This window comes from Dipodomys spectabilis, unplaced genomic scaffold (genome assembly GCF_019054845.1).
Source record: "Dipodomys spectabilis isolate Male_0828 unplaced genomic scaffold, ASM1905484v1 ptg000140l, whole genome shotgun sequence".
In the NCBI taxonomy this organism is placed as follows: Eukaryota; Metazoa; Chordata; class Mammalia; order Rodentia; family Heteromyidae; genus Dipodomys; species Dipodomys spectabilis.
The window spans coordinates 3,077,523-3,104,747 of NW_024870817.1; the positions used below are offsets into that span (position 1 = coordinate 3,077,523).

A 27,225-nucleotide genomic window follows, 5' to 3' on the forward strand; every position below is an offset into this window, starting at 1 on the left:
TTTACATCACCCTTTTATTTCATAGTTAGAAATAATACAGTTCCACAGGGTAAATCATCAATAAATAACGGTGTTTCATCATTAAACGTAAAAATCCCAACTCTTTGGCATCTGACAGGATTCTATTTCTTGTCAAACTAATGACTGTATAGATATAGTTCCATCTTAAGTGATCATTCATCAGTACAATATGTTACAAAGGTGCAATTTACTTTAAAATGTACAACAGCTGAAAATTTCCAGCCCACCAAGAAATCTGATCAACTCAGTAAGACAAGGGCCAAACTTCCCAGGACTCTTTCACAGCTTGCCTATGTGAAAGTATAATAAACATTATGAGTTCCTAGGGTTTTCTAATACTTACTGCTCTAAATAAAGTTTGCCATTCATTCTGGCTAAAGAAAAATCACAATTGTTACCAGGAACAACCCACTCATTAATTAAATGGTGTTCTTATTTTATAAGCAAGATTACTAACCCCTAAGAAACTCACAGTCCCTAAAAGAAAATATAAAATATGCAGTTGCATGTTTCTAGGAATGCCAGATCAGTAATAAATTGCACCTTTAAGATTAAGAAAAAGAAAAAAAGAAAATGTTTACAAAAGGTAAGTTACACACAATTTTTTCCAAAATATATTCCAGAATAGTTGAGCTGTGTTTGTTACTAAAGCTCAGACATTATTTCTTTAGTAACAACTTAAACCAGTTCAATTGACATAAATTGTTAAGTAATCCAGGATTAACCTATTAAAACTGTAGAAGCCCTTTAGGCTCCTACACTAATCCTAGAAACTGGAATTGTGATGAGTACTGTGATGCATGGAACTAAACTGGAGTGATCCAATGCCTTGCGAATGGTAGTACTTCATACTTAGTTAAACATTCAATAGGAGAAATCATGAGATCCTCTATTTAAGTTCCACTCACTTACAGAAAATTCAGATGCAAACAGTATTATGCCTATAATCCAGAATTAGAAGAATCCTTTCCATTTTGAAGTTCTGGATGAATTTTAAATTAGAAAATAAGCGCTAAGGAAACTTTTTCAACTTATGAAAACTTCATATTGGAAACTTTCTGGAAAAGCTTCCCCCCCACACCCATTGTAAAATAAATACTTTGTATCCCAAATTTAATTTCATTAAGACACACTTTAATAACGCTATAAAGAAATATTTTACAGCCATAGAGATCAATAACTTTCCATGCGGAAATAAAAAATTCATTGCTCAATAATATTATTGAGGCAAGTGAGGAAAGATTACTCTCTTAATCTGAAATGTTAGGTTTTTTTCAGTGCAAAACCAGTTATAAAATATTTAAACTCAATATTTAAAAATAAAAAGTGGTCCAATTCAGCAATGTTCAAGTTCTAAATTTCAAAAGAACAAATCATTACATACATTTTATAGTAAAATACAGAGATTCGCAAAGTACTTGAGTACTTGAGATATAAATTTCTAATGAATCATACAAGTCAGCAACAACCAAGCAGATAACATTCTCAGTTTGAGTGTCAGAATCAGAAAGATGAAATTACTGTACCAAATCTTTTTTCTCCTAGCTAAATAGCTATACAAACTAATGGTCAACATTCTGTTTCCTTTGCAGTTGCGTGCTCTAGAATGATATTCCCCACCCCCTGCCCCCATCCTAAGTACTTGTGATTTCATTCCTGTATTCAGAATTGATCCAAACAATTTTTATGTTCCAGGAACACTTAGCTGAAATAACCATCTATAATGTGAAGAGTCATGTACAGAGTACAGCAGATTTTTCTCTAGCCAAGCACAGGCTAACCTAAAGTGGTTTCAACTCTGGGCAAGTCATTCATGTATTATTTCTAGCAAACACTCGGTCCCCTCGGAGGGTTAGGTGTTGAAGTTGGTACTGTAGCACTTCTGTGTCAGCTGGCTCCTTGATGTTCATTTTATCTAGATTGAGGTAGTCCAGAGATTTGGAGTGAGCCCTCTTACCTTTAAGAAGACAAAGAGGCAGTGGCCCATGGAGGGCCTTATAAGGTTCATAAGGTAAGGACTTAGTGCACTTGTCTCCTGAGCTGGGCATCCGTCTTCGCCTCCTGCCATTCACAGCTGGAATCTCATATGGCTGATAGTATCTACTTCTGGTTTTATACAAACGCGAGGAACGTGCAAGTCCTGCATCCAGCTGTTTGGAGCGCAAGGAAGGCATGGCTTCACCCTTGCTCTCTTCTCCTGTGCATTTCTGGGCTAACTTCAGGAGTTCCTCACCAGTTGTGAAGCCAACCAAATAGTTAGAGTCCATGTGTAGGATCTGGTAGCCTGACACAGTCCGACGCATGGGTGAGCAGGGTGTGCTAGAGCAGCGGGGTTTCTCTGCCTCTGTTTTTCCCGGGGAACTCCCCTCTGCCACGGGCAAAGGCAGGGTGGTCAGAGTACTTCTGGATTCACCATTTATATCTACTTCCATTTTAGGCACCAGTCTGCAAGCTCCTAAAAGTAAACAGATTCAGGTTAGAAAATAATTGACCTTTAGCCAAGCTAGATCCTTTCAGAAGTCAAGGAGCGTGAAGTAATACTAGCCTAAAGGTAACAGGACATGTAAGGGATAGATTGGTGTCTATGTCTAACACAATTTGAAGCAAGCATGAAATGACCACTATCTCTCTGCTTCCCAGAACTCAATGGCAGGTTAAATAAAAAACGACAGTACCTTGAAAAAGTTCAGAAAACAATACTAAAGGCAACACACCATTCAGCCATATTACGTTTATTCCTTTAAGCAATATTAAACAAATCGAATAAAGTTCTAAATATTACGCAAATAAAAGCAAGCTTATCAAGTTTCACAGGACTTTTCAAAAATACTTCTGACTGAAAACTAAGATTTTCCCTCATTTAATTCAGATTAAATTTTCAGCTTTTCAGGACTGTGATTTATTACAATTGCATTCAGGGCATGTAATACAATTGTCCGAGCTGATCAATCTCTGCAAAGAATACATATTAGTCCTAAAAATATTTTTTGGTTATGAATGAGTCCTTGAAGATGGTTCTCTTAAACATTCCAAATGTTCCTCTTTTGATGTCCCAGTACGTTAAAGAAAAAAAATTTATATTTTGAAAGTTAATTCTAAACCAAATCCATCATGTATATTGTGGTATTTAACATATAGATAGTAAATGTAATTTTATGACTATTTAATCATAAAACATAGCAGGCATTGACAGTTATATATTTTACAATGCCTATGATAGTATTATTTCAAATAGTTTAATAGAAGGATGACTCACAATGAGTTCTGATATTATTCATTGCAACTGTCACAAGACATTTTGAAAAACGTCAATGACAAGAAGTTCTACACATAATGGCAAGGTTCCTAGAAAGTTGCAAGTAAAATAAATTTTGGAAAACAAGATTAGTGAAAACAGTGGTAAAGTCATTTTGGAGAAACTCTGTTCCTACTTAGTTGTCAATTGGAAATAGTTTGCACAGTTTTGAGTATACCTTGCAGATCACTAATCAAAATGTCAAATAATTGGGCTTAAGATTTAAAAAAAATACCGAAAAGGGTATTCCATCACATAAATTTCAGGAGTTCTTTTATAAAATGAATCACTTTTCTAAAGTGAAGAATTTCCTCAAATGTTGATACCTATTTAAAAATCTAAGCAACTAGAAAACCAAAACCAAAAAAAATCAAAAACAAGTCAAACAGCAAAACCAAAGTGACTGCTTCCTTTTTATACTCTAATTACACCACTTGCTGACTATGAATCAGGAGGCAGCACCATCCTACAACATTTCATCTACAACAAGTGAAAACCAATCATGGTTCTTAAAAGAAAGCAAACAGAGATCGCTCTATTCCAAACCTTAAACTATTTTTAATTTTCACTGAACCAAAATTTCGTAATCTTTCAATCCTTCTGACATTAAAGTAGCTGGCTTTATCTTATTAACATAAAGAAAACTACTTATCCTATAGTGAAATTTCTCTACTGACAGGATCAGAATACTAGCAATTTTTTTGGCTATGTACAGTAGACATCTCAGCTAATATACTTTCATGGATGAAATGGCCCAGAGTTCAAGACCGACCAAAAAAAAAAAAAAAAGACAGACAAAAATGTTTGATCCTACATTAAACTATCATGACAGACTAAAACAAACCTCTGGAAAATCTTTTTTTAAAAAAATTACAAAATTTTTTTTTATTGTGAAAATACCATACAGAGGGGTTACAATTACATGGGCAAGATAATAGTACATTTCTTATCAAGCATTGTTGCCTCCTCCTTGTTTCCCCTTCCTGACAAAGTTGTAAAGTTAGTTTTTGACATAACGACTTGTACATCTCATTGTTGCAATGGGTCCATCTGTATCCCTATTTAAACTATTTGTTTTTGCCCTTCCCCTCCACAAATTATACCAACATCAAATACAGTGAGAGCAGGGTTATACCGTGGGGGACATACAAAGCAACAAAGAAATCATCTTATAGATATGTTAGAAACAATCACATGAAAGAAAAAAACATTTGAATACTTATGAAATTCATAGAATCCCTTTGAGATGAGGACAAAGGGGAAGAGGACGTAATAGCTTAGAGGAAGAGGCAGAAATGATCTGCCAGTTAGCGATTTAAGTACGTGGGAAATTAGAAAAATTAAGAAAGTGAAATGTAGGAAGGTTCAAGATTAAATACACTCTATTATTAGATTAACAATTACTATCAATAAGGTTCTAGCAGCCAAAAATGCCATAAAAAGTATCACCTGACATGGCAAAACTATCCAAATAGAAATTCTGACATCTACCTGGGAGGTTAGAAGTAGAAAACAAAACAAAAACAAACAAAACAGATAAGGTTGTAGTAAGAAGTATTCTATAGTTTACTGACGCAGATAAGATACTGTAGAAAATACCATTTAAACAAAAAGTTTCTAAGCATTTCTAGTATCTCTCAGTAAAATTTCTGAATGGCTCTTTTCCCTGGACATCAAAGGCTTGTTTTAAATATTACATGTACAGATGCTATTTGCTGAACTCCTGATGAGCAATTCTAAGAGCTGAAAATGTTTGTCTTTCTTTTAAGCTAACATCAGTACCCTGCTCTAAATAGTTCATTTTCAAAACAGCTCTTCTGAGTGGATTCATTCTCTGTGCATTCATTGTTCTACAGAAAAAAATGCTTATTAGGTCTTGTTATTCAAGCAAGACCATGACTGGTAGAACCAAGAATCTCACAAAATTACATTTTTAAAGGCTTCCTGCTAATACATGTTACTCTTCTAAAGAATACATGTAGCATGTAGCCCATGGAGTCTGGGTTTCAGAGAAGAGATTACTGAGTGGCAAATATGTGATTTATAATGTTAACAGGTACAATATAGTTAGACTAAGCACTCAGTATAATTCCAGTTCTTCAATATAAAACAATTATTTGCAGCATTACTTACCATAGCTAAGATATGGAACCAACCCAGCCAGATGTCCCTCAGTAGATGAGTGAAACAAGAAAATGTGGTACATATATACAATGGAATTCTATGCTTCCATCAAAAAGAACGACATCGCCCCATTTGTTAGGAAATGGAAAGACTTAAAAAAAATCATACTAAGTGAAGTAAGCCAGGCCCAAAGAAACATAGCTTCCATGGTTTCCCTTATTTGCAATAATTAGTATGCATGTAGAATGATCTTTTCAGATGAGCTGAAAAGCTCAAAAACCATGTACAAATGACCATATAAGACAATGCTAAGTCAGCCTGCATCCCCAGTTAAGTGTTCCCAATATTCCTTCCCCTCCCTAAATTACAAAAATATATATACAAGATGCAGGACACCGGCATCAAATCATGAAAACAGGGGTTATACTGTGGGGTAAGTACAAAAAAAAAAAAAAAAGAATCACATAGTGCATTCTAAGTTCATTAAAAACACTAGCAAGAAAGAATAAGCCACTTGTGTCCCTATCTTGGGGTACATTTTGCTTAACATTATCTCATGTGGTCATATGAAGATGTACAGGACACTATGTTGAAAACGAACTAAAATGTTGGAGTTGGGGAAGTGGGGAGGGAAGTGATGGTAGGGGGAAAACAAAGGAAGAGGTAACAATGCTCACTACGAAATGTACTCGTAACCTTACTCATGTAACTGTAACCCTTCTGTACTACATTTTTTACTATAGATAGATAGATAGATCGATAGATAGATAGATAGTGCTAAGTGAAATGAATCCAAAGATATGGACACAAGAGATCTGTCTTTATTGTTATTGTTTTAAATGTACCATGTGATCTTATTTGCTGTTGTTGTTGTTGTTTCCTTTGTATGTTCTTTCCCAGATGGCATATCCCCTGTTGTCACTGTACTCGATTTTGGTACCCTGCATCTTGTATATACATTTGTCTAATCTGGGGAGGGAAGGGGAATAACAAAACATGAAACAAGGACACAGGATGACCCATTGTAACAAAGATACCCACAGGACAATATATTGGAAATGAACTTTACAACTTCAGGCAGCGAGGGGGGAGGGGAGATAGGAGTGTGGGAGGTGGGGGAGGGAGGGAATAGTGGGACAACAACAAGGAAAGGAAGGAGTAACAATGATGGACAAGTCATGTAGTCACTGCCTTACTCATGTACTTGTAACGCCTCTGTACAACATTTTAACAATAGAATTTTAAAAAGTAATAAAATTTACATTACTAAATTCCTGAAATTTTCTTGACTGGATTTAAATATTGAGGCAAAATTGTGAGCAAGTTTCTCAGGTCATGTTTACAAATACAATCAATCTGCTTAGTTATGTCCCTTCTGAAAAAGGCTAAGTGCTTTCTAATTCCAGAAATCTACTTAAAGAAAATAATATTAAGATTAAACAGTCTGCAAGTCAGCATGCCCTTGGCTCCCTGAAGCTGGAATTATAGGTGTACTCCACTGTACCATCAAATATTTATAGAGGTGTCCAATATCTTCTACAGCAAAACTTCTTTTTTTTTGTTTTTTATTGTGAAAATACTGTACAGAGAGGGGTTACAGTTACATGAGCAAGGTAATGAGTACATTTCTTATCAAGCATTGTTGCCTCCTCCTTGTTTTTCCCCATCTCTTCCCTCCCATCTCCACAACTACACCCCACCCCACAACTACACCCCACCCCACCCCTGCACTACAGCAAAACTTCTTAGTGTGTGAATGTTGGGGATTTGTCCCAGGGCCTTACACATGCTAAATATATGTTGTATCACTAAACTACATTCAGCCACCATATTTCTTACTACAAAGCATTCATAGGGAAATTAGTCACCAAAACTACAACTAGAGATAGCTTATGCTTTGTAGCACATTCCTCTGGGTTTAACATGAAAGAACTGCTTATGAGATGGTTATTTTTAGCAAATGTATTCATGACTCAGCAGTTTTTGTATTGCAAAATAAACCTGCATCTAAAAGGCAAGCTGCCAAGATGGAGGATTGCAAAGCACACTTAGAAATATCACCATAGAGATACACAACAGGCATTACTTCTTTTTTTGTTTGTTGGTCACTGGGGGCTGAACTCTGGGCCTGGGCACTGTCCCTCAGCTCTTCAGCTCAAGGCTAGCACAATACGACTTGAGCCATGGCTCCACTTCCGGCTTTTTCTGCTTATATGGTGCTGAGGAATGGAACCCAGGGCCTCATGCATGCAAGGCAAGCACTCTACCACTGAGCCACCCACCCAAGCCCAGGCATTACTCTTAGCACCATGAAATCACTCCAGTACTACGTTCTACTCTCAGGACTGCTAAAGATCAAAGACCCAACCTGCCCTTTTTGCTGCTGCTGATACCTTCCGTATGTATCTGAAAAGAAAGATATTGCGAGAAAGGAGAAAATAAGAAAAAAAAGTCTTATAGTAACAGAAGTGGCAACAATTCTATAGATTAAAGTCCACAACAGAAAATAAAACTAGAAAACACAACTTGTAGTTGAGCAGTGCTTTTAAAACTGAGTTTGTTTCTGGAAACTACTCTGATAAGAATAAGGAAAATGACAGAGCACCAAGGCATAGACAGTGACTTCTTAATTGAACTCCAGTAGCTCAGCAAATAAGAGTAAGGTTTCAAACTAAAAAGCTTCTACACAGCTAAAGAAAGAATCAGTAGCCTGAAGAGGCAGCCTACAGAATGGGAGAAATCTCAGCAGCTATACACCTGACAATAATCTAGATATACAGGGAACTCCAAAAATTAAACTTTAAACTAATAAGTAGACAAATGAATTTTACAGATATCCAACCAATAAAGGTTGCAAATCAAAAGAAATGCAAATCAAAACAACATTGAGATTTTCTTCTCACGCTAGTATGGATGACCATCACAGAGAGCACAAACAACAGATAATTGGGAGGTTGTTGAGGAAAAGAAGCTTCATACATGTTGCGGGAAATGTAAACTATGTACACCCACTATGGGAAGCACCACCAGAGAATCCAGCCATACCACTCTTGGGCATTTATCCAAAGGAAGTTAAGCCAAGATATAATAAAGACACTTACAAACCCATGTTTATTGAAAATAACCAAATTATGGAAATATCCCAGATGCCTTACAACTGATAAAAGAATTCAGAAAATGTGCTAAGTAAACAAAAAGAAGTAATACTCAACCATAAAAAATAATGGAAATATGTCATTTTCAGGTAAATGGATAGACTAGAGAGCAACATGTTAAACAGAGTAAACCAGGTTCAGAAGGACAAAGTGCACTTGTTTTTTTCTCATATGTGGAAGCTGGACTTAAAAAAATAAACATATACAAATACATACATGATCACAACATACAACACACACATAGAGAGAGAAAGGGAGAACGTGTTTATAATAGTGGGACTGATTGAAAGGATTATAAGGACAGTGGAGAGAACAAAATACATTTTGTTTCTCTACTCTTGTCAGGAAGAAACTCAATTTTAAAAGCACTGTGTAGTCAGGCACTGGTTCACACCTGTCATCCTAGCTACTCAAAAGGCTGAGATCTGAGGACAGCAGTTCAAAACAAGTCGCAGCAAAGCCTAAGAGACTCATCTCCAATTAACCACCACAAGGCCACGAATGGAGCTGTGGGTCAATCGCTATACCTTGAGCAAAGAAGCTCAAGAACAAGCACCTAGGCCCTCAGTTAAAGCCCTAGTAATGGCACACACACAAAATGTTCAACTACAAGTAAAGAGTCAATAAAATCAAAACACATCGCATCTGTGAATTAAGAAAGCATAATGAAACTCACTGAAAAAGGCTGAATGAATGGGGTGGAGGAATGGGGAGAGAGTATAATACAAAGAGTTAATCTGATTAAAGTACAATATATGCATGTGTGAAATACCATGGCAAAAACCTTCAAACAATATATACTTTAAAAATGAATGAAGGGAATGTAAAACTTCTATTCAGGAATGGATACTAAAAAGGAGGAAGGTGAATGGATGGAATTAATTCAAGTACTTTATATGCATGTATGAAAATAGAACAATGAAACCTGTTGAAACTTTTAAGCAGAAATGAAGGGGGATAAAGGAGAATGATGACAGGGGTGAGTCTAATCAAGTTACATTATGCACAAAGGACAAGTGGCAATGAGACCACAGTACACAGTAAATATATGCTAATAAAATGATAAAAATTAAAACTTCTAAATCAAATATTTGATACAAATATAATTCTTAAAATGACACATAAAGGTCATCAATATGAAATTCTCGCATAAATCCAACCAGTACCCATGACCCCGAATTATCTTGAGACATAAAATCCCTGGACATGCTCATTAGTGTTATTGTGGAGTTTTTTTCCTTAGTACATGAGAATCCATACAGGTGACCCCAGACAAAATGATACCAATTCTAAAAAGCAAAAACAAAAACAAAAAGTATACTGTGTACATTTCTGAAACACTGAGTGCCACATGACTGGGAATTTTGATGAGAGAAAAAGCAGAGGTCCCAAGTTATAAAATGCACACAACACACAAGTATAGAGAAGAAACTCCATACTTCAAAAGGTGTGCCATGGACAGAGTCTACACAACTCTTGAATAGACTCACCTCAAAAGACTAACCATAGAGCTACCTTACAACCCAGCGATTCCACTTCTGGGCACTTACCCAAATGACCACAAACAAGGCCATACTAAAGCTACCAGCACAACTATGTTAATTGCAACATTATTTACCATAGCTAAGATACAGAAGCAAGCGAGATGCCCCTCAATAGAAGAATGGATCAAGAAATTGTGGTATATATACACAATGGAATTCTATGCTTTCATCAGAAAGAATGACCTCACTCCATTCATAAAGAAATGAAAAGACTTGGAAAAAAATCATATTAAGTGAAGGAAGCCAGACCCAAAGAAACACAGGCTCCATGGTTTCTCTCATTTGTAATAATTAGTATATGTCTAGGATAATCCTAGTATATGAGCAGAATAACTCTATAGCTATGTGCATATGACCATATAAGATGATGCTAAGCAAAGTGAACTCCAAGAGGTTTTTCTTTGTTGTTGTTTTTAATGTACTATATGATATTCTTTTGTGTGTTTTTCCCCCTATGGTTTATCCCATTGTCACTGTATTGATTTTGGTACGCTGGGTATTGTATTTATGTATATCTGAATTAGGGAAGGGAAGAGGAACAACAAAATGGTGAAACAAAGGACAAACATTGCACCAATGTCACATCTATACTCACAAGACAATATGTTAGAAATGAACTGTAAAACTTGGTGGGGGGAGACCTGAAGGGGTAGGTGGGAGAAAAACGAGGGAGGTACCCCTCCCAATAAAATTAAACTTAAAAATAAATTAAAAATAAAAACAGCTCTGAAAATAGCTGGTTAGTTTCACAACTGTATGTGGAATTCTCTTTGAGAAATATTGTATCCTATTATCTGGAATTAATCTAAGAAACTCCAAGACTTAATTGGTTCTTTAGCTTGTCTATTATGCATATTTATGTATCAGTTGCTCACCTACTTAAAAATTTCCAACTCCCTACAATGTAGCTGAGCTATCAAAAGGCATGGAATTGGGTTGCTAAGACTCATACTCCCAACTTAAGACACTGACGATTTTTTTTCTGGTTTCTCTTAACACATCTTTATTCTCCTGCATCATAAACCAAATGTGATTAACAGAAGTATTTGTATAATAGGAAGGAACTAGTATGATCTAGGTATAATGTAATTCTCATGGAAAGTAAGACAAATGAAAGTTCACAGAAGCTGAGCTAAATCCGCACTTAGGTCCCTCCAGGTATCCCCCATAGCCACTCTGCCGGATGTCTGTCTCTGACTGTATTGGGCTTTGAGACTGGAGCTCCACTGTACTTGCTCAGTTATTTCACTTCATAAAGAAATTCCAAACAGCCCTTAGAGCCAATGAAGACATTTTATAGCCACTTTTCCCTACCAGACATTTTCTATCCTTTTTCTGGCTCCAATGACTTCAATGTTTTTGAATCCTGTAAAAGTAATATATGCAGACATTTGATCCAAATAGTTCACAATAATCATTCTAATGACTGTGCTTTTAAAATTTTAATAGCAACTAATAATAAAGCTTTATTTAAAATGTTTTCCTCTTACCAGGCACTGGTAGCTCACACCTGTAATCCTAGCTACTCAGGAGGCTGAGATCTGAAGATCATGTCTCTAAGCCAACCCACTCTTCAATTAAATTACAGAAAAAAAAGCAAGAATTGGTGCTGTGGCTAAAGGGGTAGAGCGCTTGCCTTGAGCAAAAGGAGTTCAGGGATAGTGCCCAGACAGAAGTTCAAGGCCCAGGACCAGAAAAAATAATAATAATGCAGTAAGTGATGCTGTGGCTCAAGTGGTAGAGCACTAGCCTTGAGAACAGACAGGCTCAGCGACAGAGATTAGGCCCTGAGTTCAAGTGCCAGGACCAGTAGAATAATAATAATAAAATAATAATAATAATTTTTTTACTAAAGGTAAACAGAAATTATTTAAGATCAGAAGATAATGTGACAAAAAAGATACTATGTTTGATTTTCTCAAAGAAAAATGAAAAGGGCATGATTTCCATTCTTTAACCTTCAATCTATGATATTTTCACTTACAATACTTACTTTCTATAAGAATTTACTTTCTATAAAGAATTTTACAAACTAAACACCTTCAAAAATGGGGAAATAACATTTACACATACAAAAAATATACCCAGTACACATTTTTAAAAATATTGTGCATAGGATACAATACCCCACTATAACTATTCTGAGTTAGCTTAAAGCAAACATGCCCTACCACGGCACACAGGAGACTTGCTGCACTGGGGACCAGTAGTCAACCCATATAGAATCGAGACAACTTGGACAGTTTCCCAGGGGCCAAGCTTGTGAAAAATTTGGCATGAAGTAGTACTGTGAAAATACCACTTAGAAACCTTAGCTTCTAACAGTGTTGGTGGAATATCAATACCAAACTTCAAACTCTATTATAAAGCCTTAGTTATGAAAACAGCTTGATACTGGCACAAGAAAAGGCATGAAGACTAATGAAATAGAATTGAAGTCTCAGACCTGATCCCACAGACCTATGACTACCTAATCTTCAATAAGAGAGCCAAAATTATCAGATGGGAGAAAGACATATGGTGCAGGCAGAATTGGCTACACACGTGTAGAAAATTGAAGTTGGATCCTTATATACCACCATGAACCAGAATCAACTCCAAATGGATCAAAGATCTCGAAGTAAAAGCAGAGACCCTGGAAATATTACAGGAAGAGATAGGGGATATGATAGGGCTCCTCAGGACAGGTTGGAACTTCCTAAATAAAGATTCAGAACACAACAAATCAAAGAAAGGCTATATAAATGGGATCACATTAAACTGCAGAGCTTTTGCATGGGAAAGGATATAGCTAGCAAGATAAATAGAAAGCCCAGAGATTGGGAGAAGATCTTTACTAGCTATACAACAGACAAGGGTTTCATTTCAAAAATATACATAGAGTTCAAAAAATTACCCCCCCCATAACAAATCCCCAAAGAAACAATCACCTAATTAATAAGTGGGCTAAAGAATTAAAAAGAGACTTCTCTGAAGAGGAAATGAGAATGGCCAATGACACATGAAGAAATGCTCAGAACCACTGGCCATAAAAGAAATGTAAATCAGAACCACATTGAGATTCCACCTCACCCCAGTTAGAATGGCCATTATCAAGAAAACAAATAATAACAGATGCTGGCCAGGACTTGTCCAAAAGGGAACACCACTACACTGTTGGTGGGAATGTAAGCTGGTTCAACCACTTTGGAAGGCAGTATGGAGGTTCCTCAAAAGACTAAACATAGAACTCCCTATGATCCAGCAATCCCACTTCTGGACATTTACCCAAATGATCACAAACAAGGGTATACTAAAGCTACCAGTACAACTATGTTCATAGCAGCATTATTTACCATAGTTAAGATATGGAACCAACTCAGATGCCCCTCAATAGATGAATGGATCAAGAAAATATGGTATAGGGGCTGGGAAGGTGACTCAGTGGTAGAGGGCTTGCCTTGCATGATTGAGGCTCTGGGTTCAATTCCTCAGCACCACATAAGCAAAAAGAAAAAAGCCGGAAGTGGCACCGTGGCTCAAGTGGTAGAGCACTAGCCTTAAGCTGAAAAGCGGAGGGACAGCGCCCAGGCCCAGAGTTCAGGCTTCACGACCAGACCAAAAAAAAGAAGAAGAAAAGAAAATGTGGTATATATACACAATGGAGTTTTATGCTTCTATCAGAGAGAATGGCATTGCCTCTTCTGTAAGGAAATGGAAAGACTTGGAAAAAATCACAAGTGAAGTAAGCCAGACCCAAAGAAACATAGGCCCTATGGTTTCTCTCATTTGTAATAATGAATTATGCCTAGGATAGTACTGACAGAGGATCATAAGAGCTCAAGAGCTATGTACATATGACCATACAAAAATGATGCTAAGCCAGGCTCCGGTGGCTCACACCTGTAATCCTAGCTGCTCAGGAAGCTGAGATCTGAGGATCGAGGTTCAAAGCTAGCCCAGGCAGGAAAGTCCATGAGACTCTTATCTCTAATAAACCACTAGAAAACCAGAAGTGGTGCTGTGGCCCAGGCGGTAGAGCGCTCACCTTGAGCTGAAGAGCGCAGGGACAGCACCAAAGCCCAGAGTTCAAGCCCCATGATAAACAAACAAACAAAAAAATACTAATTGAAATTAACTCCAAGACATGGAAACAACAGCTTTTTTTTTCAGTTGTCAACCTTAATGTCACCAATGTACTGTATCTAATTCTTTCTTCTTATTTCATTTTTTTTCCATTGGTTTATCCCTGGCAATCTCTGTCTTCAATTCTGGTACCCTTCATCTTGTATAACATTTATCTGATTTGGGGAAGTGAAGGGAAATAAATATTGAAGTACAAAGGATGACCCACTGCAACAATGATATTCACAAAACATTATGTCAGAAATGAACTTTACATCTTTGGGGAGGGGATCATGTTCAGGAGTAGGGGCAGGGAAAGGATAATGGGAAAACAACAATGGAGTAACAATGTTCATCAAGAAATGTACCTTATATAACTGTAACCCCTCTGTACTACAATAAAATTTAAAAAATAGGGCCTTGGAAGGTGGCTCAGTGGTAGAGCACTTGCCTTGCATGCATGAGGCCCTGGGTTCGATTCCTCAGCACCACATAAGCAGAAAAAAAAGCCGGAAGTGGTGCTGTGGCTCAAGTGGTAGAGTGCTAGCCTTGGACCCAAAAAAGAGAGAGAGAGAGAGAGAGAGAGAGAGAGAGAGAGAGAGAGAAAGAAAAAAAGAAAGAAGGAAAGGAAGGAAGAAAGAAAGGAAAAAAAGAAACCTAGCTTCTTAAATCATTTCTGAAAATACCTAATTTTGTTCACAATAACTAAATAAACAATTCTTTTTGAAAAGTGTTGCATTTTGGGAATGTTTTTTAAAACTTACATTTATCTAAAAAAATTCACACTGACACCCCCCCCAATAATAATGCTGTTTCATATGCTTTACTGTACTTAGAAATACCCTATGTGAAAACATAATGAAGATAAGTCTCTCCAATGTACAAAACAGACAAGTTACAAAATTCTATGAACTAAGCAGCTGAAATGAACCACATAGAACACAGAGATGTGGGTCTCACAAGCATGGCTAATAATTAGTACTGTAGTGACTAGAATCACCTGGTTTTAATGCCAGACTCATCCTAGAGCTTACCTACCTGGAACCTCCGTTGTTCTTGGTGGTGACAGAGGAGAGGATACTGCATCCATGAAGGCAGAGCCCTGCCCAGAGCCATGCAGGCTGTTGAGTGTCCATTAACAACCCAGTTCCCCTGGATCTATGCTCAGTGCCCTTTCCATCATGCAGTCATTCTAACATGTGGTTCCTAACTTGGCTTCAGAGTGAAAATCATACACGAAGTTTCAAAAAATACTGGTGTCTGTGTTTCAGGCCCCAGATTTGTGACTGACTTAATTGAACTGAGGAGGAACTGAGGGGTTTGAAATTTTTAAGGAATACCAGTTGACTCTAGTCAATATAGAGGTTTGAGAATTTACCAGGCAGAACATACCTTCTTTGAAGTCCTTCTGTTTTTAGTCACTTTGGTGACTAAAAAAATTTTTACCTGCTTATAATCACTAACAGCATCACTAAAGCCTTCTAATATACTGTGTCTAATCCACTATGATCTGAAAATACCTGTTAAAGTTATTAAAACTGTATATAAAATTAAAATGTGCTGAATGAGATTTGAGCTTTCTCATCTATATGCACTTGGTTCTATTAAATTACTTTGCAAATTAGTTTGAAACTTGCGTATAAAATTGAAGAAATGAAGCTGGGTGTTGGTGGCTCATACCTGTAATCCTAGCTACTCAAGAAGCTGAAATCTGAAGATCATGATTCAAAACTAATCCAGGCTGAAAAGTCTGTGAGACTCTTATCTCAATAAACTACTCAGAAAAAAATCTGGAAGTCGTGCTGTGGCTCAAGTGGTAGAGGGCTAGTCTTTTTTTTTTTGGGGGGGGGGGGGCCTCTGGTCATGGGGCCTGAACTCTGGGCTTGGGCGCTGTTCCTCAGCTCTTCAGCTCAAGGCTAGCGCTCTACCACTTGAGCCACAGCACCATTTTCGGCTTTTTTCTTTTTGCTTATGTGGTGCTGAGGAATCAAACCCAGGGCCTCATGCATGCAAGGCAAACGCTCTACCACTCAGCCACCTTCCCAGCCCCCAAGGGCTAGTCTTGAGCATACAAAAAGGCTCAGGGACAGTGCCTAGGCCCTGAGTTCAAGCCCAGCTACCCCCACACCAGGGTATTTTTCCCAAGGAAAGTCAAAATACATTTTCACACAAACACCTGAATATGAGTGTTTTTAACAGGGTCATTCATAATTACCCCCAAACTAGAAACAATCTAAACATCCATCTTGGGGAAAGAGCTGTACAGTAGAATACCACTCCCCAAAGAAGAAGTACAAACTAGGGGTGCACCAAATTAAATATGGAGGTAGAAAATGCTATGTACAATATAATTCTATCTGTGTGATGTTCTTAAAAATGCAAAAGTTTGGGTCAGAAACCACTCATTGCTAAGAGCTGGGGTGCAGAAAGGGAACAGACTACAAAGAGACACAGGGAATTTGAGAGTTATATACACTGACTGTCTTGGCCATCACACAACTGGAAACATCTGCAGAAGGAATCCAATTGCACACCTTATCTGAGCATATTTTTACCATATGTAAGCTATGACTTACTTTAAGAAACAAGAGAAGTCTTTATCACATTCTTCCAAGTTTTATATGATTTTCCAAACTGTTTAAAATTTATGGACTGTGCAATCTCAGAGTCAAAAGGAATCTCTTTTTTCCTAAGTTTTTTAACTGGTACGAGAGTTTGAACTCAGCTTATGCTAGCTCAGCTAGCACTATACTACTTCAGCCATGCTCTAGGCCAGCTTTTTGCTGGTTAGACAGTCTGACTTTTCTTCTGGATTGGCTTCAAACCTCTGATTCTCTAGATCTCAGTCTCCTTAATAGCTAAGATTAGAAGCATGAACCACTGACACCCATTTCAGAAGGAATCTTAAGGGTCATCCAAATTGTGTCCCATCTTCAATGACTGGTAACTTATTAACTCCCAAATATAATCACACTCAAGGCAATTTATTTTTACCTTTTTTTCCTTTTTTTTGCCAGTCATGGGCCTGAACTCTGGGCCTGGGGCTGTCCCTCAGCTCTTCAGCTCAAGGCCAGCACTCTATTACTTGAGCCACAGCACCACTTCTGGCTTTTTCTGCTTATGGGGTACTGTGGAATGGAGCCCAGGGCCTCATGAATGCAAGGCAAGCACTCTACCACTGAGCCACCTTCCCAGCCCCTATTTTTACCTTTAGTATCTATGCTAGAATGCCACTGTAACTAAAATACACACATAAAAACATAAATGTATCCATAGACAAACATGTATGCATATGCATACAGAAGAGTGATGGTAACACACACACACACACACACACACACCATATTCCTGTACTTTCTAACCCCTTTATTTGTGTTGGCTGAGCTAGTGACCCAGTCACATTATTCTTAACAATCTTCTCTAATTGTTTTTGTACTTAGCATTTTCAGATTTCTTCTGCTTTTCCTCACCACTGGAAAATTTACAAATGTTTTTCTTTTTTAGTATTTTGAAATGCATTTTCAGTGGCTCATTTCTGTAATCTTAGTTGCTCAGGAAGCTGCGATCTGAGGATGGTGTTTTGAAGCCAGTATGGGCAGGAAAATCTGTGAGAATATTTTTGACACATTTTTTTTTTTGTCAAGTTGATGTACAGAGGGGTTTCAGTTACATAAGTAAGGTAATGAGTACATTTCTTGTCAACTTTGTTAGCCCTCCCTCAATTTTCTCCTTTCACTCCTCCCCACCCACTCCCCCAAAGCTGTACAGATTGTTTCCAAAATACTGTCTTGTGTATAGCGCTGTTGCATTGGTTATCGCCAATAAACCACTCAGAAAAATCCAGAAGTGGCACTGTGGCTCAAATGGTAGAGTACTATCCTTGAGCAAAAGAAGCTAAGGGACAGAACTCAGGTCCAGGACTGATCTTTTTTTTTTAATGCATTTTCACAGAATAGCTTCATCTACTGAACAACACTACTTAGCATGTCTTTGAATTATTCTGTTGCTGACTACTAATTAAGAAATCACTTATTTAGAAACTGAATTTTCCATGGCTTATTTGACCTCTCTAAATAACAAATGCTGATAATGATTAATCTTCCTGTTGAAAGACTTGGAGTGACACAAACAACTATGCCTGCACAGATACATGGATGACACTGAAAAGAAAGACAGCTAAAGGAGAACAGTGAACACTCTTAAATGCTAAAGGTCACAATGTGGTAAAGGAGGGCCACTCTTGCAGTCAACTGATATACAACTAATTTTGAAAATTAGCTACTCTTGTGCATAATATAAAACTTATACTATTACTTTCCCAATTACCACATTTTTTTAATTCTTCCAAGAGACTGCCTTTATATTACAGGAATTTCAGAAACGGAAAATAAATACAAAGTGCCAACATTTGAAATAATTTTAGCATTCCCTGATTATCATTTCAGCTCTACCCATTAAAAATTTTGTAATTGAACCATACATATTTACAATAATACAATTCACATTAACCTACTTATACAATCCTTAAAATAGTGTGATATTATGTTCATGTCCCAATTAACAACCAGAAAATGTAAACTATAACTTACCAGACAAAATCCCAGAAGATGTCACTGTACAATTTCCAAAGAGTCCCAAGGGAGCACAGGCATAATAATTTTTTCTGATACTAAACATGAAATACAAAAATAAACCTGTAATTTACCAAGTAGCAAAAATTATAAAGCCATTATAGCAATTCCATCTGCAAAACAGAATGAAACTGGAAGGTACAGATTATAAAGTACACAATAATTGATTATTTCAACAGAAAATAATTTTGAGTTTTTTCAGCTAAATGAGTCCTCCAGCACCTTGTTCATTCTCTTGGATTTAATTAGGCTAACCATGGAGACAAGAAAAATTAGATGCTTAAGTGTTGACTTTACCATCCCTGTCTCATTGATACACAGGCGAGAACATGAGTTAAGACAAACGGTCTTCTTTCTGGGCTGGCTTGAGAACTCTGCCTCCTGACCTGGCATTAACAGTAATTTATTTTTATTTTTATGTATTTATTTTGTCCATCATGGGGCCTGAACTCATGGCCTGACACTCTCCCTGAGCTCTTCTGTGCAAGGCTAGCACTCTACCACATGAGTCACAGCTCCACAGCCAGTTTTCTGGTGGTTAATTGGAGATAAAAGTGTCACGGACTTTCCTGCCTAGGCTAGCTTCGAACCACAATCTTCAGATCTCAGCCTCTTGAGTAGCTAGGATTACAGGCATGAGCCACCAAGACCAAGCAAGAATAATCTTTAAAATGAGGTCAGCCATACCAATCTATCCCTAATACAGTTGTTAGTGGATCCAATGCCATAAGGTAAGTGATTCTGTCCTGCAAGCAATGCATTTCACAGAAGTGTGATAGTATTATTATACAATTGATTCCTGGTGTCTACTCTTTGAGCCATAAAATAGCAATGGGAAAAAAAAAAACCCCTCGTAAGACTGCTGTGGGACAAAATGATTAGAGGGCTATTGGAAAATGTTTTTGAAAAAAACCAGAACATTCTTTTTACTTCTTTCTGGATGTCACCTTGCTTATGATTTCTAGCATCTCCTCTGTGCCAGGGGGAATTAATGTGTAAGAGAATCTATCTTTATCTCCTACCTCCTCAGTTAATTGGGTTAATTTGTTGAGACCAAGAAAACTCCCCAAAGCCTTTTTCTATGGGTAAAAGTTTCCTGAGTTGTTGAGGATCCTGTTGTTGTGTTCAACAGAAGGAGAATGAGTAGACAAGCAAAATGGGCATATCCTACTTACAGAGGGGCAGAGCCTGAAGCAGGCATCCTGTACATTATGCCCCAAACTGAAGACAAGTAGTGAGGGGAAAGACAGGGCTCTGTTACTTTATACTTCTAACCAGCACAGAGGATTTTGAACCTCCCCAAACTGGGTAATTTGCTGAAAGAAAGGTTATTTGCTTCCTCAGCTTGAGCAACTAGAGGAGCTAATGCACAAAAATTGTCATTCCAAGAGGTTATCCTGTTCTTCAGCTTTTGGCAAGTTTTGGCACATGGATAACAGACAGGCTCCATTTCATATATTTTATCATTAACTACTGTTAAAACTGAATAACCCAAGAAATCTAGATAATTAAAAGTTGTTTCCACATCACTAATGAAGCTTCTGATTTTAATATAAACTAATGTAACAAAAATTGTTTTCTAATAACTTGTTTATTTCACATAATTTCCCTAAAGAATTCCCCCAGTATTACTGTTAGTTCATATTAGTATCTTAAAGTAAATAGATTTTAATGGGGAATGGGATTAAAAACTATCTAATTTGGGGGAATCTTCTGCATAACAAGCCGCATGTAATGATATCATTTAATTTTTACTCCATAAGGAAAATATTATTGGCCTAACTTTAAAGAATTCAATCCAATAAGACCAACTGAGAATCTGGGTAGGAGGGAGAACTCCAAATGACATCTTTACATTCGTGTGGCCACTATTCAGTGGTAAGCCTTGTACCTAATCATCGTCTCCTTTAAAAAAAATGTATGTTAATCAATTTCTGTAAATGGAATATTATTTAAATGTTTAAGAGGATGCACTTTATCTAAAAGCTTTATTTTCTCATTCGTGAAACATTGAGGGGGGTGGCATGTTTTATTACTGGCTTTAAATTTCCAGCTTCAAAAATACAAGATTTCAGTGTACCTAGGGGGAATGTCTGCTACAAAACCATTCTAAATAATAGACTCTTTCTTGTAGGCATTTCCAAACTTATTTTTAATCACAAATTTTAAAGCAGAAAAAAATATGTCACTCAGTCCTTGCTGGCTATTCATTTGTCTATTCATTTGGATAACAAATACAGATAGGTATCTAATTTTATTTTTCAAGGCTACATCAATCACAATAATACACAACAGATTTGACTGAGACTCTTACAAATATGACTGGGAATCAAGAGGGAACATGAGAAAAATCTTGATGTCTTAATCCTCAATAAAGATATTTTCAATCAAAGATTTTATATTTGATTTTAATATTTTCATATAGTTTGTCTCAAGTATTTGGGAATATATTCTTTTCAAGCTTTTAAATACATTGGGAAATATTTACGTTTTAAAACACCTTTTTTCCAACACCAAAATCAAGAAATCAACTTAAAAACTCAGCATAGATTTAAAAGCAGGGGAGCTTTAAAGTAATTATCCAGTTCCGGCATTGGAGCTGATGAACAAGTCCAGGAAATGGTGGTAATTTCATAGTAAACAAAGTGCAGTGACTGATTATGCATTCGGTCAATGCCAAGTCCAAAATAGAATCTAAGCAAAGTCCAAGGGAAGCTAGCAAGGGCAAAACTAAGGTGCAGGAGCTTCCTCTTATTACTGCTCTTCACTCAATTCTGAGGTTGCTTGTGGTTTGTATGTGACTGAGTACTTACCATCCCTGCAGAAGCAGGCTGGATGGTGATCATCTCTCAAGGAATCTACTATGAAATGTAATAAAGGTTTTGGTTTCCATCTCCCATAAATAGCAATTCGAAGTTTGTAATCTAAAACTCCCCCAGAAAATATACTTTTCAAATAAAATGTTCCACTTTCAGAATACTTCAAAAATCTTTAACATTTGTAATTAATGGTGGGCTTCTCCTGGCATGAAGCCTGGAAAGGATATCAATGAACATTGTTTCCTGAGTGGTCCACAAGACAGACCCATTTGAAATTCTTAGAAGACGGAGTATACATAGAAACACAAACGGAAATAAATAGAGTCCTCACTATACGTTACAATGTTTCCAGCTCTAAGAAGCTGAAACAAACAAAAGCCAATGACTGTATCCTGTAAACAATGAGAACAGGAAAACTTAAACAAGACCAAGAGCTGTCCACAGCTTCCTTATCCTGTTCACAGGGTAGAGTAGCCACAGGTGACTAAGCAAAACACACCCAACAACTAAGTGCAAAAGAACCTGTACAAATAGAAAAGTTCGCAAACATTAACTACCAGGTGTTTGAAACTCCCAGGTAACATGATGTGTACTGTCACAGGTAAAGAAGAAAGGGCTTCAAAAGTATGTCTCAGTTCATAGGCAATATCATGTAATAATGATTTACACTGCCCCAATATGGCAATTATATTCTCATTGTACTCAGAAGTAATATATAACAATGGGAAAGCCATGGATTTTTTTTAATAATGGCATTGCAAAGATATCTGAGGAAAACTTTTGTGTATATCCACATAGCCACTCAGTTCCTCACTTATTCATACAATGGTATTCTTGAATCTCTCTTATTAAACATCTCAGTACTGCAAAGGCACTGGGAAAAAGGTTTAAAGAAGGCTCAGTCCCAATATGGAAGAGAAGACACATGGACATGGAAATGCACAATTTCATACATGTAAACTCACAAGACACCAGGAACCCAGAAAAAAATGAGTGCCTTTCCCCCAAATAGAAAAATCTCTAAAGGGGAAAACAATGTTCAGGTCTATACAAAATCCATCCCTACAAATCCATAAATCTCAGGCATCAGTACAGATCCACTAACAAAATAACAAGAAAAAAATAGTAAACAGTATAACTGAAAAATCACATCTTGTAAATATGAAAGCCTTTCTGAGTCTTGGTAAATAAATACAATTTAAGTATTTACGATTGTACTAAGAAAAGCAAAGTTCCTTTTAGGCAAATGAATTTAGTAAGGGAGTAATGTTCTAATTCTTACTCCCAAAACTTAGAAAAGAAAAACAGATTTTAAAAAAGCCTGTAGTATTTTTCAGAGTAGCTAATTTAAAAGAAATCAATAATGACCAAAAATAAAGCACCTGGAAAAAATAGAAAAAAAAAAAAACATTTACAAGTCCTTTCAGAGTAGTGAAAATGTTTCGTAATCACTAGTCAAATGCTATTCTAAAAACAAGTAAAAGCAAAATGGACCTCTCCCAAGTAATAAAACACTGCATAGAAATAAAGTGATCTATTCCCCAAAGCACAACACACTACATGGAGAAAATGCTTGGCTATTCCTACATGATCACTTCAGAGTTACCTTTCAAAATATCCTTACTTTTTGAAATATGTGAAATTAAATTGTCAATAGTTTTGAAAAAAATGCTAAATAGGATATGACTTTTTAAAAAACATTGCCCTTACAAACCATTAACTTCACCAGCATGGTAAAATTGGTTCAGAAAGACAAAATCGTGATGTTCTTTCTAGGTTCAGCTCTTTTAATAGCAACCCCTTTAAAAACTCTTAACATTGATTTTCTTTTTACTTCTGCTAATACAATTTAAACCTAGGTTACAAATATTTCTTATCATGTGAAGTCATCCTTCTACTTTGGGAGAAAATACTGTCTTGCTGAAATATTACTGACACTAACTGGAATTGAAAGTCTATGTGAGATTTTTACCAAAGTGCAGGTGTGCAGGCTGTGACTAACTTTCTATGGGTAAACTTAAAACTTGGTACCAGTTTGATAAATTGGGGACAAAAATCCACCTAATCTCTGGAGGAGACCAATCACCACCCTGGACTACAGATCAGCAAAGAATTTTTTAAAATTGTGTTTATACCTTTTACTATTTCCAGCATGCTGTTGCTGCTGCTGCTATTCTAGCAATACGGGGATCTGAACTCAAGACTGCAGGTTTGCCAGACAGGTGCTCTACCACTTGAGCCATGTGCCTCAAAAAGTTTTTGTATTGTTTATTTTTTTTTTCTGAAGAATGCCTCACTTTACACAAAAGCAAGCCAAGACTGTTCTCTTCCTATTTGTGCTTCTCCAACTCCCTGCGCTGACAAACCCAAACCCTAGTCCAACCATTGGGCAAGATGGAGTCCCCAACAATATTATTTTTGCCTGGTTGGCCTCCAGCTATGACCCCTGCTATTCACTTCCTAAGCAGCTTCAGCCACCCACCAAGCCAATTTTTAAAATACACTTTTAAATATATCTAAATATTTTAAAATTAGCTCCTCAAAAGAATATGAAAAGATGTGAATTCATTGAGTTAAGTCAATAAATGAATCTCATACCCTGGAATAGTTTTATTAACAGTATCATTTACAATTAAATAAATATAAATAATGGGGGAAACCACCTTGTACACCAGTTCTCATCAAGAATCTGTCAAACACTCATGCAATAATGTTAAGCATAAATCCTGTCCTTGAATTCAAAAAGTACCTCGAGCCTCAACAATAATAACCAGACTGTATTTTAAAATAATTGGGAAAATCAACTTTGGGAAGCAGTCATTTTTATCCCCTAGTGTCTATCTGCTCCATGAAAATAGAACAAAGTAAAGCAACTATTAAACCTAAATAATAGGGTTGCTTTTCTAGACAAAAAAAAAAAAAATGTAAAACAAAGTTTTGTAAAATCGTAACAGTTGTACAATTGGGCAAGAATTGTCCTTTCGGCAAGGAGTGGCAAGCACACTATAAAAGACTAGTGCCTCCATTCTTCCTCCTCGGATTAAAAAGTTCCAGCTCTTGTTTTACCTATGCAGTCCAGCCAGGCACACATCCACGAGTGCACACGCGCGCACGCGCGCGCGCACACACACACAGACACATATACACACCTACCTCATCTCAGCACAAATCATTAGCCCTTCCTTCTAGGAGAAGAAACAGTGATCCTTGAGAATATGGAACACTTGCAAGGGGAAAAGGACGGACCACCTTAGTCTGATCATCTCCTTTCTGGCAGGAGATGTGCGGATTCCACCACTAGAGAGAGTTTGGCAGCTTCACAATGGGGCCCGCTACTCAAAAGATCGGATCGCCGCCTGCCACGAACCCCTTTTTCCAACGCTTCCCACTCTCGCCAAAGTCCACCCGCCCGAAAGTCCACCCGCGACAGGTGGGGCGAGGGCGGCGGATGCCCAGCGACATCCGCCGCTTTCGCTTCTGGCCAGCCCCGGGCCCGCATCCCCGAGCGCACGGCCACCACCCTCCGGTCCGCCCGCCCGCCCGCCTGCCCCCGGCGGTGATCGCCCGGCGAGGACAGCCTCACCCCAGGGTGGCTGCCAAGGCGAGGAGGGTCCGAGAGATAAAGCCTCCGAGGCTAGCCCCGAGGCGCTATCTGGCCCGGGCAGTCGAGCCCTGCGCACTGCCAGGCGCGCGTTCAGAGTCGCAGCAGGCCCAGAAAGAGCGACTTCTCCATGGAGCTCCCGGGCCTGCTGTCCCGCGGTGCGGGCACGGCGGGGCCCACGGAGCTGGCGCGCGCGCCAACGTGCCCCGACTTCCGCACCGCGGCACCGCGGGAGAGGCGCTCCGGGGTCGCGGAGTCCCCGCACCTCCCCGGCGAGCGCCCGGCGCGCGCACACGGGGCGCACGCCCCCGCACGCTCACACGCGCTGCACACTCACGGCGTCTGCGGGCCCCACCCCTGTGCCAGGAAACTGCGGGCTCCCCGCACCCCGCGCGGGCCCCACCCAACCCAACAGTCCCTAGCTCCCCGTCCGCGTCCCTCCGGGGACCGGCCCACGGAGGCCAGGGGACACCGAGGCTGCCCCGCCACCCATCCCCGAGAGAGGCCAGCGCAGCCGGAGCTCCCCAACACGGCACCGACACCACGCGCCCGGCTCGGACACGAGGCGGGAGGAAGGGGCGGCGCCGTGACGGGGACAGTCACCGGGGATCGGGGACGGGGGCCACCCCCAGCCCCCACACACCATCACCGCCACCTTTCCTGCGGCACAAAAGGCTGGAGACGGAACTGCCGTCCCCGCGCAACCTACCCGTAGCCCAGTGCTCCGCCGCCTCCTCCGTGCCCAAGGCCGCGGACCCGGACACAAGGGCGGGAGAGGCGCAGGGCTGCGGCGCCGAGATGCAGGCAGAGGCCACCAGCCGAGCCAGCCGGGTACCCTCTCCTCTCCCACCGCGCTCGGCGCCAGCTACCGCCCGGCGTAGTCCCGCCTCCTCCTCCTCCCCCTCCTCCTCCGCCCGCCTTCCCGCCTCCCCTCCGCTGCGGTGGCGCAGCCCGTCAGCGCTAAGCCCGCCTCCTGCACCCGGCTTAGACTCCGGGAGGAAGGGCGGGCCCGCGGGAGAAAGGCGCTGAGAGGCCGGTGGAGTGGGAGGGGGAGGGAAAGGAGGGGGGAGGGAGGGGAAGGGGGAGGGTGGCGGCGGGCATGCAGGGTGCAGGTATTGAGTTCGAGGGGGTAGTGGAGTTGTGATATTCCTCCTTAGCCAGTCCAGACCCTGCGCTCCAATTGAAGAGCTCCAGGTCTCAGGACTGAGAACGCGGTGGGGTCTGAGTCTGCTTAAATGCTCAACACAGAGGAGGGGAGATTAGAAGCCCAGAAAGTTACAAAGTATAATGCCAATTGTAGACAAATAATGCATGTATGGGGAGGGGGAGGGTAATCCAATTCTGATTCTGATTGGATTCTCTGTTTTTGAATCGCAGACTGGAACTTTTCCATTCTTAAACACCTTTACTTAACCATTTATATTTCCTGGGTTTAAATGCTTAGGCTCAGTGTTAAGAATATTTGCTGACATTTATTTAGACCTCATTGTGTACTTTTTCATGCATTTCCAAATTGACAGCTCTCAGCAATTAGGATCCACATTTTAAAAATGTAAAAAAAAAAAACTGAAGTAATTGACTTGAAATCGCATACCTAGTAAATATCTGAGTTGGCTCTGACTACAAATGGTGAACCTGAGAATATATAAGTATGAGCCAGGCACTACTGGCTCACCACTGTGATCCTACTTTCTAAGAGATTGAGAGTTGAGGATTCTGGTTAGAAGCTAACTCAGACAGAAAGGTCCAGAAACTCTGCAATTAGCCAGCAAAAGGCCAGACAGGAGCCAGGGCTCAAGTGGTAAAGTGCCAGCCATGAATGAAAAAGAATGTATAAATAGAATGAAAAAGAATGTATAGGGGCTGGGAAGTTGGCTCAGTGGTAGAGCGCTTGCCTTGCATACCTGAGGCCCTGGGTTCGATTCCTCAGC

At 39.0% G+C, this 27,225-nt stretch overlaps 1 protein-coding gene across 6 annotated transcripts; it reads right to left on the bottom strand.

Annotated features, from left to right (window-relative positions):
* Nucleotides 1-26,164, bottom strand: Macir (macrophage immunometabolism regulator). 6 transcript variants are annotated; one of them, XM_042690993.1, is made up of 4 exons: nt 26,004-26,164; nt 18,833-18,912; nt 18,760-18,766; nt 1-2,469 (listed from the first exon to the last, which is right to left on the bottom strand). In XM_042690993.1, exon 4 carries the CDS (start codon nt 2,451-2,453, stop codon nt 1,833-1,835), a length of 621 nt encoding a protein of 206 aa, XP_042546927.1. In that variant the 5' UTR covers nt 2,454-2,469; nt 18,760-18,766; nt 18,833-18,912; nt 26,004-26,164; the 3' UTR covers nt 1-1,832. The 6 variants fall into 6 exon arrangements, with proteins under 6 accessions (XP_042546927.1, XP_042546929.1, XP_042546923.1 ...); XM_042690995.1 differs by lacking the exon at nt 18,833-18,912; XM_042690989.1 differs by lacking the exon at nt 18,760-18,766 and having other exon boundaries at nt 1-2,476.
* Nucleotides 26,165-27,225: the final 1,061 nt, after the last annotated feature.

Excerpts from the sequence above, each read along its gene's own strand:
- Macir (XM_042690994.1), bottom strand. The coding sequence starts at position 2,453 with ATGGAAGTAGATATAAATGGTGAATCCAGAAGTACTCTGACCACCCTG.